The sequence below is a fragment of the Camelina sativa genome, chromosome 14 (assembly GCF_030686135.1).
Source record: "Camelina sativa cultivar CO46 ecotype springtype chromosome 14, ASM3068613v1".
NCBI classification, from domain to species: Eukaryota; Viridiplantae; Streptophyta; class Magnoliopsida; order Brassicales; family Brassicaceae; genus Camelina; species Camelina sativa.
The window spans coordinates 17,835,455-17,853,175 of NC_141893.1; the positions used below are offsets into that span (position 1 = coordinate 17,835,455).

Here is a 17,721-nt window from a genome sequence, read left to right on the forward strand (position 1 = left end):
TGATGTGGTCTGACCTTTGTTAGGTTATTCGAGTTGGGTCATTAGAACATTGATAGATTGCTGGTTTGATGTTTTATGATTATGTTGATTGATTATTATTGGTTTATTATTTATTGGTTATTGATTATTTGTATCGTTTGGTTATTTCTGATGTTTGGTTTGGTTGTGGTTAGATGGCTAATGGATATAGAACCAATAGTTAATTATTATATATTTTTTTTTAAAAACGGGTCGCTCGTTTCAACCTCTTATGTAAACCAAATTCATAATATACCGAATTCATCAAATGAGGTGAGAAATGCAAAAGAGAGAAAAATAATGGAAAAAGTCATTCAGAATTCATATTTGGAGAATCAGAGTAATTTATTCATTTCTCGACAAATTGGCACACATGGACTGTATAATGACAAATTTCTCAACAAAAAACACTTAGAACCAACAATAACATTGCATTTTCATCCCTTTTTACTGTACGTTTATAGGTTTTTAATAAAGTTTCATGTGTTATAAGTATTTTCAAGAGTTTTTACATGTTTTAACAAAAAAAAGCACAAAAGTCGAGAAATAGAGTTTCATAACAATTTTCAAAACATCAGAAGCTTGGCATTAAAGACCTTCCCAAATACCAAATCAAATTATTTAGGTGTCGTTGGAAATTTAAAAAACCCATCTCTTATCTCCAACTGGAATTAGATGAACCCTCAAATCCAAACATAAGTTATGTCCGTTTGAAAGAAGCCTTGTTAAGCCGCTCTTAAACTCGTAAAACCTAAATGTTCTCAATTGCTTTAATTAACATGAATCAGAATGATTGCAAGAATTCTGGCAAACAAAGTATTATTAATTTATGAATAATATTAAACTCAAAACTCAAACGATAACAAATGAAAAGGCTAATAAATATAAGCATTTTCTTTGAAATTTTGAAGGCCTATCTTTTTCCTTTTAAAAGAAAAAATTAAATGATGAGAGTTCTCTACGGTTTCCTTTCCTCTACAGTGGAAAAATGAAAGAACAAAAGTAAACTATTATGGTCAATTTTCCCCAACAATGTGAACCTACTTTTATCAAAAAAGGAAAAAAAAAAAAAAGAGTGATAACGTGGGAAAGCTTCACTCGAAAAAGACTTGTGTTAACGCATCAGTCAAGTCAACTCCTTCAACCCAATCAACACGACAGAAGTACACACTGTTAACCATTCTCTTCACTTTCCTTGACCTGTCTGTTTCCATTTTCTAATCTAACTTTCTCGGCACTCTTTACGCGTTAAGCTTTTCATCATCCTTTTTTTTTTGCCTAAAAACAATAATCACTGGGGTCAAGAAAGATGATGAAGAAGATACATGTTCCTCCAGAAACAGGTAAGTTCATGTTCCGTCTCTCCTTCATCTTCTTGTCTTGTTGCCATGTATGTTTCTCGGAGCTGTCTCCGGACCAGACAAATACAATGATCGAACTCTCAAGTTTCCTTAATATCCCGGATTGGAACCGTCCTGGTTCAGAGATGAATCCATGTTCATGGAACGGTGTTCTTTGCAGCCGGCCAGACAATGGCTCTGTGATTAGCCTCTCTGTCTCTGGCTTTGATCTCTCCAATTCTTCCTTCTTACCAGTTGTCTGCAATCTCCAGACTTTGGAATCTCTCGATGTCTCCAACAACAGTTTGAGGTTAATCCCAGATGGTTTTGTGACGAATTGCGAAAGACTACTTGGGTTTAAGCATCTGAACTTGAGCTCCAACAACTTCTCTTCTTCTCCTAGTTTCCGTGGTTTGTCCAAATTGAAGGTTCTTGATTTCTCTTACAACGTGTTGAGTGGGAGCATTCGTGATTATGGTTTTGATGGGATGGTTCAGTTGAGGAGTTTGAATCTTAGCTTCAACAGTTTAACAGGTTCTGTTCCGATCAATTTGACCAAAAGTCTTGAGAAGCTCGAGGTTTCAGATAACCATTTGAGCGGTACAATCCCCGAGGGCATCGGACATTATCCAGAACTAACGCTGATAGATCTCAGTGATAATCATCTTATTGGCTCAATCCCGAGTTCATTGGGAAACCTCTCCACGTTAGAAAGTTTAATTCTTTCCAACAATAATTTTGGCGGGCCAGTCCCAGAATCACTTTCAAGCATCCAAACTTTGCGCAGATTTGCAGCTAACCGTAACAAATTCACCGGAGTAATCCCATCAGGGATCACTAAGAACCTCGCAAACTTAGACCTCAGCTTCAACCACCTAAACGGGTCGATTCCAGGTGATCTTTTGTCACAGCTTAAACTCGTCTCTGTGGATCTGTCATCTAATCAACTTGTTGGACGGATACCACAAAGCATTTCTTCTAGCCTGGTTAGGCTGAGACTTGGAAGCAATAAGCTAACAGGGCATGTGCCCTCTGCTGCGTTTGAATCACTGCAGAACCTAACCTATCTGGAGCTGGACAACAATCGTTTATCAGGCCACATACCTTCTGCATTTGGAAACCTTGTAAGCTTGAATCTTCTGAACTTGGCTATGAACGAGTTCACCGGGATAATACCTCCTTCCTTTGGAAACCTTACCCGCCTTCAAGTGTTACAACTGCAGCAAAACAAGCTTACCGGAGAAATCCCAGATACTATCACATTGTTAATTAACCTCTTGATTCTCAACTTCAGCTGGAATTCTCTGAGTGGATCCATACCATCTTCTCTTTCGCAGCTAAAGAAGCTTTCCAACATGAACTTGCAAGGCAATCATCTGACTGGTACCATACCTGAAAACATTGGAGATCTGGAGAATCTGATAGAACTTCAGCTTGGACAAAACCGGCTAAGCGGTAGGATTCCAGTAATGCCACCAAAGTTACAGATTTCATTGAATCTCAGCTACAACATGTTTGAAGGGCCTATCCCCACTTCATTGTTTGAACTTATTAACTTGGAAGTTCTTGATCTGTCAAATAACAAACTTTCAGGCGAAATCCCTTTTTCTGGCAGTTTAATATCCCTTACGCAGCTCATACTTTCCAACAACCAACTAAGCGGAGATATGCCAAGGTTCAGCCGAAATGTTTTCGTTAATATCAGTGGAAACCCCGGGATCAAGTCAATAAATGAGAATGAAAGCCAATCTGGGAAAAGCAAACTAGTTATGGTTGTAATATTTGTTGTCCTTGGAGTTCTTGCTCTCATGGCAGGCATCACAACTGTCATCGTGCTGAAACTTTCTAGGCGCTTCAAGGGAATTAACAACATGCAGGTCGACCCAGATGAAGAAGGATCAACTGTTCTCCCCGAGGTCATTCATGGAAAGCTTCTCACTTCAAACGCTATACACAGATCAAACATCAACTTCGCCAAAACTGTCGAAGCTGCTGCGAATCCAGAAAATGCTCTGCATCAGACAATGTTCTGGAGTTACTACAGAGTAGTCATGCCCTCTGGTTCGAGTTACTTTATCAAAAGACTTAACACAAGAGACAGGCTTTTCCAGCAAGCCAGTAGCGAGCAACTAGAGCAAGAGCTAGAGATGTTGGGCAAGCTGCATCACACGAACGTAATGGTTCCACTAGCATATGTGCTCTATTCAGAAGGATGCTTGCTCATCTATGACTTTCCTCACATGCGTACCCTTTACGATGTCCTACACAACCATACCAGTGATGTGGTTGATTGGACGAGCAGGTACAGTATTGCGGTTGGAATAGCTCAGGGGATCTCTTACTTGCATGGATCCAAACCCAGCGGCCGTGATCCAATCCTTCTACCAGATCTCTCTAGTAAAAAAATTATGCTCAAGTCGCTCACTGAGCCCTTAGTAGGGGACATTGAACTGTTTAAGGTAATCGATCCTTCCAAAAGCAACAGCAGCCTCTCAGCAGTTGCAGGCACCATCGGCTACATTCCACCAGGTGAGTGCAAAATCTTTTTCGGCTTGTCTAAAAAACGTCAACTCTCTTAATCCTTCACTTTTAATCTTTCATCAGAGTATGCTTACACTATGAGGGTGACAATGGCTGGGAACGTCTACAGCTTTGGGGTGATTCTTTTGGAGTTGCTGACTGGAAGGCAAGCGGTAAGCGAAGGAAGAGAATTGGCTAAGTGGGTGCAGAGTCATTCAAGCCAACAAGAGCAGTGCAACAACATTCTTGATCTCAGAGTGAGTAAAACATCATCTGTAGCAACAAGGCAGATGCTCCGTGCCCTCAGTGTTGCTCTTGCCTGCATAAACATCTCTCCTGGGGCAAGGCCAAAGATGAAGACTGTCCTAAAGATGCTCACAAGACTCTAAGTAAAAGTGTCAGATGATAGATGTGTAAATTTTTGCTTGTTACTGTATGTATAAGCAGCATATGGAGATTTCTTTCCTCTGGCAGACACAATTATCTGCATTTCCATTTTAGAGATGCTGAGAAACAAGAAGGATCTAATGCATTCAGAGTTGTGGTTTAATATTATCAGTCCATATTAGATTCATCACAGGAAGTGGATAAATATGAAAAAGTCAGTAGCAAAATCATGTGAGAAGGCCTTTCAATGCGCCAAATGTTGCAAAGATAGCTCAAAACAAAGAAATGATATGTTCAACAGTACTCTTGAAAGGTCGACTCTATCAAAGAAATTGATTACCGCAGAAATACAAGCTCCCATGAAATCAAAATCAGAGAAGACTGGGATGCGAAAAGCAGTCATTTGGCCTAAAATGTCAGGTCCTTTGGGTCCTCAATAATGCTTGCCAATGTTTGCAAGAACTGTGCGAGATCAGCACCATAAATGACACGATGATCTGCTGCCACATTAACCTGTGGATTTGCATGCAAGTGACCAGTCATCAGTGACAAGTTCCCAGGACAACTCAAGACGTATTCATGAAGACAAAAGGAGTATAGGAACAAGGTCTAACGATGGTTGATAGTAAGATTTACCTGCATCTGGTTTTTCATGCCAATGCGTCCGTCTTTAGTAGCAACCGTTGAAGGTTGAGATGCTCCTACAGCCATAATCGCTCCCTTCATTGATCATAGACAAAAAAACTCATTGAGCTGTTATTCCTTAGCATAATTGTTAGGCTAAACAATTTAAAAACTAAAAAGCACTTACAGTTCCAGGGGGTAGAATGGCATCAAACCGATCGACGCCAAACATTCCAAGGTTAGATAGAGTGAAGGTACCTGAAGTTAACCGGAAGGAGAAAAAAAGTATCAAGTCTCAAACAATATTGACAACTGATTATGAATCTACTTAACAAACATTTCCGTTGCAAAATCTCAAACTCAAATCACTTCTATATTCTAGTATTAGGTTTACCAGTGTTGTACTCCTGAGGCTGTAGCTGCTTGGCTCGGGCCTTATCAACCAATTCTTTCCACTTTCTAGACAACGAATAAATGTCAACCTATTTACAAAAGAAAGAACAATCTGCTTATACCGGTTTTGAAGACAAAATAAAACGCAAAACCTGTTATAAAGCATATAAAAGATAAAAAAACCTTATCAGCGTTCTGAAGCACCGGAGTGATTAGACCACCATCAATAGCAACAGCAACAGCAACGTTGATGCTACTGTTATACACAAAACTGTTACCATCTCTACAGGAAGAGTTTACAACTGGATGTTTTGCCAGTGCCAGTGCAGTTGCCTTTGCTAGGAGTGCCGTCATTGTCACACCTTTCGACTTAATCTAAACCAAACAAAACAATACAATTCAAATCAATACATAAACTTACTGTTTGAACTCAGTGTGTGCTTCTGAGCTATCTATTGGCCAACATATAAACCTTGGACAAAACGAGACCCCCAAATCAGTGGTGAACGATTCTATAGGTAACAAAAGTGCAGCCCTTAAGCTACAATCTTCTTCAAATTTTCTATCATAAAGTTCAAAAAATTTCCATCCATTTGTATTATTCCCATCAACCAAATCTATTCCAGTTTCCTATCATCTCAACCAACCTAATTTTCAGAACTTACTCACCTTCTTGTAGAGAGCATCAAGAGCATCAGTAGTGATCGTATATCCAACTCTAAAAGTAGGAACCGCAAGACTCTCCACCATATTCCTACTCACAGCACCCTGCATAGTCGTAAACGGAACCACCGATCCCAGCTCCACACCAGGAGCCGCCGCTACCTCCTTAACAGCTACGGCAGCTTGAACTCCTCCTCCAGCTGAAACCGCCTCAACATCTTTAGCCACAATCCTTCCCATCGGTCCACTTCCAACCAAACCAGCCAATTCAACCTTCAATTCCTTAGCTAACTTCTTAGCATACGGAGACGCAACAATCCTCTTCCCTCCTTCAGACGCCGGATGCACCGAAGACGCAGCCACAGCCTTAACCGACACGGGAGCCGCAACCTTCTTCTCAACAGCCACAGGTGATTCATCTGCAGGAGTCGGAGGAGAAGCCGGAGGAGGAGGAGGAGGAGGCTTAGAATCACCACCACCGGAAGCTTTAGCCTTAGCATCAGCGATCTCATCCTCAGTCTCAGCTAACAAAGCAATCGCGGAACCAACGGGAGCAACACCACCTTCTTCAACCATGATTGCAGCGAGGTAACCATCGTAAAAGGTCTCAACGTCCATATCAGCTTTATCGGATTCAACAACGACAACACTCTCTCCTTTGTTGAGCTTATCGCCTTCGGATTTAACCCAAGAGACGATTTTGCCTTCGGTCATCGTGGAACTTAGTGCAGGCATGAAGATTTCTCGGATCTTTGCTTGGATTGGGATGGTCCGGGGATTTACCCGGAAACCCGGAACGGATGATCGTGTTTTTGTGGGGAGAGACACGGAGGGTAAGAATGGTGTTTGGAGAAGACGAGACATTTTTTTTGCCAATTTCGTTAATCACAATGCCAGAGAGAGAGAAATGGGATTTAAGGAGTGAGAGAGGAGAGAGAGGAGGTTCCCTCGGAGTTATCGAAGAGAGCAGGCGGAGTGAGTTGCCAACTAATTTACCGGTGACGATCACTGGTGCCACTCTACTGGTGTGATACACGCGCGTTTTGTTGTTGGGCTTTTCGTGAAGGCCCAATAGATAACTATTGCGCTTTTCACCCTTATTTATAGCTTTTTTTACCCACGGTTTCACTTGCTTTTGTATTTCCCTTTATTATAATGAGAAAATATATTAACTTCAGTAGGAGTTCTCTCTCATTGGTTCTAATTGAAAGTTTTTAGATTAAGCAATCAAGAAATACTATTATGAGACAAAGAAACTACTTGTGAGTTTTATAATGTCAAAACAATCTCTGAGGACAATGAGGATCACTCAATGTCTAAGAAGAAGCTCGCAACTGTGACAATCATACGTTTCACCTTCATGGTCGTTGAAGTAGTCGGTGTAAATAAAGCGCATACACTACAAAAAATATGTCTATTCTTAGCACACGAAAAACGTTATTATATTGTTTCGATAGAAGTTTCGTAGACACTGTCTTTGCCGATGCCATCTTAGAGGGGCACATACAATAGCATTTTCTCCCTATGCTATTAATTATCTTTTTATAATAGTGTTATTTTATCGGCATATTAAAATTATTAGTAACGAATTTTATTTGCCATATTATAATTAATAGTAGCAAAAATTTTAAACTATGGTTTTGTTAATACTAGCTTGTTGCAATAATATACTTTCTGCTAGCACAATTTTTTTTTAATTTGATTTAATAAAATATAAAATTTATTAAAAAATTATCCAAAACATACATTATTGTACCATATTTTGGACTAAAACGAGTCATCAAGCAAAGCCTTATACCAATTATTTACTACATATTATATAACATCTAAACAAGTTTATAAGAGACACTAAAACCTTGGAACTCCTACTTTCTTCTCCTTCCCCTTCTTGAAGTCCTCCTCAAAGTCTCCAGCTTTAGTACACCCATTCTTATTCAAGACTTGTCTTCTTTTGGTCCCCACTCATGCATTTTCGGATTTTAATCTCTCTGCCCCCTTTTGCTCCAATTACATTCTATTTAGCCCCTCATAATAAAAAAACATATTTAAATATTTATTTTTATTTAGATAATCAGTAAAAGACTAATAAATTTAAGGTTTCTTTCATATTTACTAACCCAACCTAATTTTGGTTCTATATATGGATATCCATATCAATTTCGGATCTTAAATCCCCAAATCCATAACAAAACCCTAATTTCTTTATTATCTTTTTTTCTTCTCGTGTTTCTTCTTCTCCGACTCGAGTCGACAGTTACAGAGGAGGATCAATCTCGTTTCATCTTATTTTTCTCTTCTTCTCTCGATACTCTTTAGTCTTCTTCTTCTCTTTTTTGCCGTTTGTTTCTCTCAATCCCCTTTCTTCTTCTCTATGGAGGAATCCGCCGTGAGAAATCAAAATTAGTCGTGAGAAATCGGAATTTGTCGTTTCCTCTTAGATGTCGATCATTGTAAGCTATTCTCTTTATTTCTTTCCTTTGATCCCTAATTTGACTAATTGTTGGGTTTAGTTCTCTGAATTATGTGAATAGGATTTGAATTTTGTGAGTTCTGAGTTTGGGAAGTGTGTTTGTGAAATGATTTCGTGAAATGTGTTAAAAACACATTTCATTGCTTATAATTATGTAGATAGATAATGAGTTTATGTGAGGTTGTGTTCGGATTGAGTGTATGGCACATGGCTAGGCACAAAAATAATAAGGTTATGGCAATGTGGATGCTTTTATTATGGACTACTCGTACAAAGAAACGTAAAGTCTGCTGGTTCGTAGTGAATGGTGTACCGATACGCTATTCAATGAGAGAACATGCTCTCATCACTGGTTTTGATTGCCATGACTACGATTTAAGATTTAATTAGAAGGAATATGGAAAATTTGAATTTGTGGAAAAGGTTTTTGGGTCTAGAAATGTTATAGTGAAGGATGTGGAAAAGAAGCTAGATTCAATGAAGGATAAATGCAATGGAGATCGCTTGCAAGTGGCTGTCCTTTTATTCTTAGCCAATGTAATAAGAGGAAAGAAAAAGTATAATAGCATATCCTTTCATTCTGAAAATAGTGAACGATTTGAAAGCGGTAGAAACATTTCCATGCGGACGGATGACTTTTGAAGACAATATCAAAACAATATATCATGAGATGAAGCATTGCAATGGCAAAGTGCTAGATCAAATTGTATTCCCAGGGTTCATAATTCCTCTTGAGGTAAAAGATAAGGACTAATTAATAAGTCTATTTATTTTCTATGATTTTAAGATATTTGATAGTGTAACCTATTTTATAGGTTTTGGCGTTTGAGTGCATTCTCCAGCTGTCCAGAGAATATCAAGAAGTGGTAGTAGGAGCTAGATATGACTGTCCATTGACGTGCAAGAAAAAACTCAAAGATTCTTTAATAAAAGGTTATCCACTTGAAAAAATAAACGAAAAATTTGGGACAGATAATGTAAGATGTTGGTACCATTAGTAGATTAGCAAAAATTTATAAGATCTTTATTTTAATCTCTGTTTTATTGTACTTTACAGGACATCATAAGTATCTTAGAACCATTGGAGGTTGAGCAAGATCTTTTGCATCGCATCATGGAACAACATGAAGATGATGATTTTATGGACCCAATTGCTGATGAATGGAACAAGCGCCTCGATGTAGAGAAGAAGAAGATTTGGTGGGAAAATATTTATAAGTTAGATATTGCTTCTCGAGGATTTGGAGAGGCAAATGTTCCACTAGTCGAACATTTGGAGGAGCAACAACAAGAAAACCTGTCAGCAGCTGAACATATGGAGGGGCACCAACAACAAAGAAATCTGACTAGTTTGAAGGAACTTGAGGAGAGGTTGATGAAAGTCATGGAAAATGGATTCATAGAAGTTAATCAGAAGATAGATAAAAAGATAGATGGATTTGATAGGAGGCTCAAAAATATTGAAAGTTTGGGAATGAATTTCCAGTATAGAGACAATCTTGGGTTATTTAAAATATGTTTTTTGACTATTATTCTGGTACAACTGAGTAAAATTAAGTACAACTACGCATTTTGTTTTTGTCCTTTTGCGCCGTCAAAGAACCTCACATGTATAAAAATTAATTGTTTGCGCCGTCAAAAATTCATATAGTTGTCCAGTTGTACACAGTTGTGCTAAAATGAACATAGTTGTTTTTTGTTCTAAAAAACACAAAAATTAGTTGTTCTTCACTCTAGATCATTTTTTCTAGTTTTATTTATGGTATTACATAATTAGAATAGATTTCCTATGTCATCTTGTATATAAATATTTGAAATCACCATGATTTCTTGAATCTCATAATTTGAGGTTCTTATATACAAAGTAACTTTAAAATACTAAGGTTGTTTATTGAAGAATTTGGATTTCTATGATTTAGATTTGTTATTTACATGTGAAGTGGATCTCTATGTTAAAATTTTGTGGTTGTTACATACCAAGTAACCTTAAAAGACCAGATTTTTATATTTTGGTTCTAAGTTTTCTAATTTAATTAAATTCTGCAAATTAAGCAAGGTAATAGACTATAGTTGTATCGGTTGTACATAGTTGTACCAAAACAGAACAACTCAAAAATTGTAAAAATATGACAAGGAAATTAACAATAGTTGTACCTGTTAAACTCAGTTGTACGAAACAAAACATATAAGTTTCACATACACCATCAATCACAAACACAAACACCATCATTTCTAAAATCATCACAATAAAAGCAATCAGGAATCAATTTTGGTCACCATCATTGTCAAACCACTCACATGTACCACTCGGCTTCTTTGGCTTCTTTTAACTTCTTCTTACCTCCGTTTCCTCTATGTTCTCCAACAGATGCGTACTTTTTTCTTGTCTTCTTCCTTGTTTAACATCATAATCCAGAGGCAATACTAACATTTTCATCATCTCCTTGGGAACAATCCATTGACAACTATGGGGAACCGGATAAATCGTCCTCGAATACGCCAAAACCCAAAGCTCAATCCAATAATATTTTGAGCACAAGTCATATAACTGCATCTCAGGATCTGCTTCCTTCTTTTCTTCTCTTGCAACTGCTATTGAATGCACACATGGATATTTGTCTATATCAAAACGTTTACAGCTGCAAGTTTTGCTTCTCAAATTAACCAAATATTGTAGACCATCACGTCCTATCACACTATATTCAAGTCGGTAACTGTTTAGCTCTTTCACCACCAGCAATTTTGCTTCCTTACATGTTTTGTGAAGTTCATTCTCCACAAAAGGAACCAGCTTATGTGCAGTTGATATTTCTGCAGAAGATTTTCTATGTTTGGCAAACCACTCAATCATTTTCTCGATAATAGCATCTATCATATGTAATAATGAGTAGTTCCTTGCATTTTCTAAAACACCATTAATCGATTCAACAGCATTGCTTGTGTCTAGGCTGTATTTATCACCACGAAAATAACATCTAGCCCATTGCTTTATCTCCGTGTGCTCATCTAGATACAAACATGCCGAAGGATATGTTGACGAATAATCACCATAAAGTTGTAAGAACTCTGCCTCTGTATAAGCCCAAGCACATTGCCTGAACTTTTTTGGCACATATTGCTTTGTTTACTCCAAAAACTTTTCCTTTCATATTCTGAGACAAATGGTAGATACAATGCCCATGGTGAAACAATGGATAGAGCATTGTTATTGCCCTGATGGGACTGAAGCTTCTGTCATATATAAACACAATTTCAGGTCCATGGTATAGCGATTTGAGCTTCTCGAGAAACCAAAACCAACTTTCATTATTCTCACCATCCACTACACCAAAAGCAACTTTCAAGTCCATGGTGATGATTGGGATCTTGAGCTGTAGCAACAATCAGCACTCCACCATATGCAGTCTTAAGGTGGGTTCCATCCAAAATGATCACTTTTCTCATGACTCGGAAGCCTTCAATTGAAACTCCTAGTGCTGAAACAACCCGACCCATTTTTTTTAATAATAAAAATCTAATTAAATATCCCATAATATTTAATTACAACCCAAACTATAAACCAACATCTACAACTCCAATTAACATAAAACCAAGCATCCACATGCACAGCGGAAACATATAAACCTAACTAACATAACCACAACACTATAATTGAGATCCTAGATCATCCTCATCCTCATCGCCATAATTTTACGTGAAACAACCCGACCCGTTTTTTTTTTTTAATGATAATAACAATTACAATATATAATTAAGCATCTCATACTACTTAATTAAACCGACCTAAACCACAATACAATATTAAACCAGAAATAACCAATACACACAGCGAAAACATACCAATAATACAAAACCGATATAAAATCAATACATTAATATTCCTAACCATTCTATCCAACAACCAAACATGCTTCTAACCAAGGTTGCAACATAAACAACATAACTAACAACACACAAACGAGACCCTAGATCATCCTCTTCCTCATCGCCCTGATTCCACGTCACAACCTGCACACCATAAACAACAATTGAGATGCGTAAGTATTATCATAAATACTTAGTGAGGCAATCCTCCCATCTATTGGGCTATACACACAAGCAACTGATATCCAATGTTTAAAAAATAACAAAAACACAACCAACCAGGAAACCACACACAACACACAAGTTGGTGTCGACCGACACCAAAGTGGTGTCGATCGACACTAGGCCCAAAATCGTGTCGACCGACACCCACTTGGTGTCGATCGACACCGACCCCGCATATACGTTCTGCTCGAAGCTGATCAACGAATCTCCATTTCCAATCATCTCCAATCCGTCCTAAACTCACCCAAAAGCTTCAGGAACTTATAAGAACCATAACACAACCTCCACAAGCAAGAAAAACACCACAAAACACAACAAATCAACCAAACAAAGGATTCTTAGACTTAGATAAGCCATGGTCATGCACTCACCTCTTTTGCAGGAAGTTTCTGACCCAAACTGACGAATCCAACACCCTAGAAGGCTTCCCCTTCGTCCCTAGCACCAGATCTCCACTCTACAGAAACAGATCTCACCAATCTAGCTTAGAATCTCCAAAATCCCTCAAGAACACTCTCTCTTCTCTCTTTTCTCTTTAGAAACGGCCAAGACAATTCTTTCCACGACCTAGGTCGAGTTTCCTCTATAAATACGTCGGTTTGAAACTTCAATGGAACCAGACCGAACCAAAACGATGAATTAAAATAATCTGGTCGAAACAAAATTGATGGTGTCGATCGACACTCCTCTTGGTGTCGATTGACACCCCTTCCCCAAATCCCCAATTTGGTTCGCGGGTGTTACAATTCTCCCCCTCTAATAAAAGATTCGTCCTCGAATCTGAACACACTGCCACTCAACCGCAAAACTCATCAAACCACCATCACAACGGTTCGCACCATCCAACCATCCGGTCTACTGCAACCAGGACACTAATGGTCCACATAATCTTGACCCCACTGGTCAGTAAAGTCCTGACCCCATTGGTCAATCCAAACCATACTCTCCCAATCATCACCACTCTGCCCCCCCCCCCCCGACCAGCATACACCTGACCCTCCCGGTCAACACACAGAAACCCTGAGATTAAACCCCCCATCAACACCGAGATCCGCATCCGATCTTAACCGGACACCTGACATTGAACACCCATCGATCTCATAAATCCACATCCGGTTACCATGCTTATCCCCACGTCCTTGACACTTTTGCCACCAATTCATCTGCTCTTAGGTTGCAACCTTCAAGTCATACCGATCACACTCTCAGACCCCCCGTCTTCTTGCCATACCGTCTCACCCTCGGGCGTCACCTTCGAGATCTCGATACCAGGAGAACCCCCATCTCCTCTGCCACTCTCAGGACCATAGTCCCTCGAGCTATCGGTATCTAGGGAACCCCCCGTCCCCTTAAGAGAACCCCAAGATCCGCATCCGATCTTAACCGGACACCTGAGATTAAACACCCATCAATCTCATAAATCCACATCCGGTTACCATGCTTATCCCCACGTCCTTGACACTTTTGCCACCAATTCATCTGCTCTTAGGTTGCAACCTTCAAGCAATACCGATCACACTCTCAGACCCCCCCGTCTTCTTGCCATACCGTCTCACCCTCGGGTCGTCACCTTCGAGATCTCGATACCAGGAGAACGCCATCTCCTCTGCCACTATCAGGACCGCAGTCCCTCGAGCTATCGGTATCTAGGGAACCCCCGTCCCCTTAGGAGAACCCCCATCTCCTCTGCCACTCTCAGGACCGCAGTCCCTCGAGCTATCGGTATCTAGGGAACCCCGTCCTCTTAGGAGAACCCCGAGATCCGCATCCGATCTTAACCGGACACCTAAGATTGAACACCCATCAATCTCAAAAATCCACATCCGGTTACCATGCTTATCCCCACATCCTTGACACTTTTGCCACCAATTCATATGCTCTTAGGTTGCAACCTTCAAGCCATACTGATCACACTCTCAGACCCCCGTCTTCTTGCCATACCGTCTCACCCTCGGGTCATCACCTTCAAGATCTCGATAACAGGAGAACCCCCATCTCCTCTGCCACTCTCAGGACCGCAGTCCCTCGAGCTATCGGTATCTAGGGAACCCCCCGTCCCCTTAGGAGAACCCCCATCTCCTCATGAGTTGTTTAGGACCCCCCCCCCCCCCCCGCCCTTATTCTCTCCCACCCCCGTGATCCGCGTAGAACATCTCGATGTCCTACTAATACGATATTCTCTCCCAGAATATCATCACTACCATGGCCACCCCTAGGCCTCACTTTAAACATCCCAAACACTTCGGTGTTTACAAACACCCTCTCCAAAAATAGACAAGTTCTAACTAGTCATAGAACTTTCTGTTTGTTTGCAAACACACTTTCCATAAATAAGCAAGCTTTAACTATCCATAAAACTTCCTATTTTTAGAACCCGCATATTCTCTTAACATTGTGACATCACCAATCAAAACAAAATCCTTGAGAATTGATCATCTCATCTGCGACCACTCTGCAGGTCAACCTCTAAGCATTCCCGCCACTCCGGCATTTCACATCCCCTTTCTAAAAATAGACAAGTCCTAACTATTCATTGAACTTTCTATTTTTTGAAACTTTCTATTTATGGCAACTTTTTATTTATAGAACTCCCGAGTGATTTCCTTTTCCACAAAATCCACAAATTCCAAAAACCAAATTACTCCATTTTATTAAATCCTCAAGTGAAATAAATGTTTATGAATCTAAACTAAAATACATAGCTGAAAAAAGAAGAAACAAAAGCCAACTAAACTCCGGGTTGAGCACCCGGTCCTCCCTTCGGTTGTGTCGCACCCTCCATCATCTGCCTCCAGCTAGATGTGCCCCTCCTCCCCACAATGGTAACACGATCGACGATATTCCTGTGGATCACCTTTCTTGGGACAGTCTGCCAACCTGTAGTTCTTGCTTCCACATCTAAAGCACCCTCGCCCACCTTGCTGCATACCTGACGTGTCTTCGCGCTTCCTCTTATGCATTTGCTCCGACTTGTTACCCTTGCTCGGATTGTTCTGCTCCAAAGTCTCCTCCGTCTGAACCGCTGGACTGACCACTACTACCTATGACCTCAAGTCATCCTCTATCTATGCTACAATCTCCACTAGCTCCGCCCTCGTAGCGTAACTCCTCCCTCTGCAGTGGACTCTCAAGTCCTCATGAAGCGCCCTCATGAACCTCCTGATCTTAGCCACCTCGGACTCCATCGCCCGACCCCCATAAGAAAGGAGTCGACTGAACTCTAAGTCCAGCTCCCGCACTCACCGAGTCCCCTTAGATAGCTGAAGAAACTGCACCTCCAATCGGTCTAATGCCTCTCTCGGAAAATACTTACGGTTGAACTCCTCCACAAAGTCAGCCCAAGTCATCTCCCTCTGCACTCTCCTAGCAGCCACTGATCTCCACCACACCTGAGCATCACCAACCAAATTGTGGACCCCTATGTCCACCCAAAACTCCTTAGGACATCTCAAAGTCTGGAAGTTACGTTCCACACTCGTCCTCCACGCATCTGCAGCAGTAGGATCTGTACCACCTGAAAACCGCGCAATATCAATGTTATGCATCTCCTTCAGCATAGAAAAATAACGAGCATGAGCTCTCACATCCGTAGCAACTGGCTGCTGGTCCTCCGCCACCACTGGTGGCACTACCTGAGCCTGAGCCGGACCCACTCCTGGTATCTGCTCTAACAGCTGTGTCAACAAGCCCGCCAGGTCCACACCTCCTACAGGCGCTCCACCTGCTGGGATTCCCACACCCGGAACCCAAGCACCACCGGCCACTCGAGCACCGACACCGCGCATACCGACCCCCTCGGCACCTATGGTCCTATTAGTACCACTACCGGCCACACTCATGGACCCCTCCTGGAGGTCCTGTGACTCGCCAACACCCTCAGCTGTCACAATCTGCTCAACGGACTCACTCACTGCTGGGATTCTGCCCCTATCACGACCACGACCACGACCGCGTCCCCGACCACGTCCACGTCCACGAACAGCAACCGCTCCACCCTTAACCATTTGCACTACCCAGAACAGAAAGCTAAGCACACAATACAAAAGCTTACACAAACACACATCTTACCGTGGAATCTCATTGAAGGCTCGAAGAGGATAATACTAGGACTCCATACCACAAACAAATTGACTAACTACTCATAATCAATTTCATCACACAACATCATACATCAAGCAACAGGAAAATAATTCAACCAATTAAATTCCCTAACTGCTCTAACCATCCACTTAACCATCCTAGAACCGTAATGGCTCTGATACCAAACTGAAACAACACGACCCGTTTTTTTTTTTTTAAATAATAATAACAATTACAATATATAATTAAGCATCCCATACTACTTAATTAAACTGACCTAAACCACAATACAACATTAAACCTGCAATAACCCATACACACAGCAGAAACATACCAATAATACAAAACCGATATAACATCAATACAATAATATTCCTAACCATTCTATCCAACAACCAAACATGCTTCTAACCAAGGTTCCAACATAAACAACATAACCAACAACACACAAACGAGACCCTAGATTATCCTCTTCCTCATCGCCCTGATTCCACGTCACAACCTGCACACCATAAACAACAATTGAGATGCGTAAGTATTATCATAAATACTTAGTGAGGCAATCCTCCCATCTACTGGGCTATACACACAAGTTGCTAAGATCCAATGTTTAAAAAACAACAAATAAACACAACCAACCAGGCAACCACACGCAACACACAAGTTGGTGTCGACCGACACCAAAGTGGTGTCGATCAACACTAGGCCCAGAATGGTGTCGATCAACACTAGGCCCAGAATGGTGTCGATCGATACTGACCCCACAGATACATTATGCTCGAAGCCGATCAACGAATCTTCGTTTGCAATCATCTCCAATCCGTCCCAAACTCACCCAAAAGCTTCAGGAACCTATAAGAACCATAACACATCCTCCACAAGCAAGAACAACACCACAAACACACAACAAATCAAGAAAACAAAGGATTCTCAGACTTAGATAATCCATGGTCATGCACTCACCTCTTTTGCAGGAAGTTTCTGATCCAAACTGACGAATCCAGCACCCTAGAAGGCTTCCCCTTCGTCCCTAGCACCAGATCTCCACTCCATAGGAACAGATCTCACCAATCTAGCTTAGAATCTCCAAAATCCCTCAAGAACACTCTCGCTCCTCTCTTTTCTCTTTAGAAATGG

The 17,721-nt window shown here is 40.6% G+C and overlaps 2 protein-coding genes across 2 annotated transcripts; one reads left to right on the top strand and one right to left on the bottom strand.

Annotated features, from left to right (window-relative positions):
- The first annotated feature begins 841 nt into the window (after nt 1-841).
- On the top strand, nt 842-4,428 carry LOC104742009 (uncharacterized). The gene is made up of 2 exons (XM_010462967.3): nt 842-3,887; nt 3,963-4,428. The coding sequence occupies exons 1-2, from the start codon at nt 1,328-1,330 to the stop codon at nt 4,265-4,267; spliced, it is 2,865 nt and encodes a 954-aa protein (XP_010461269.1). The 5' UTR covers nt 842-1,327; the 3' UTR covers nt 4,268-4,428.
- On the bottom strand, nt 4,418-6,985 carry LOC104742010 (dihydrolipoyllysine-residue acetyltransferase component 5 of pyruvate dehydrogenase complex, chloroplastic). Its single transcript, XM_010462968.3, has 6 exons — nt 5,952-6,985; nt 5,466-5,657; nt 5,284-5,371; nt 5,077-5,147; nt 4,902-4,985; nt 4,418-4,778 (listed from the first exon to the last, which is right to left on the bottom strand). Exons 1-6 carry the CDS (start codon nt 6,807-6,809, stop codon nt 4,674-4,676), a joined length of 1,398 nt encoding a protein of 465 aa, XP_010461270.1. The 5' UTR covers nt 6,810-6,985; the 3' UTR covers nt 4,418-4,673.
- Between the last annotated feature and the right edge of the window lie 10,736 nt (nt 6,986-17,721).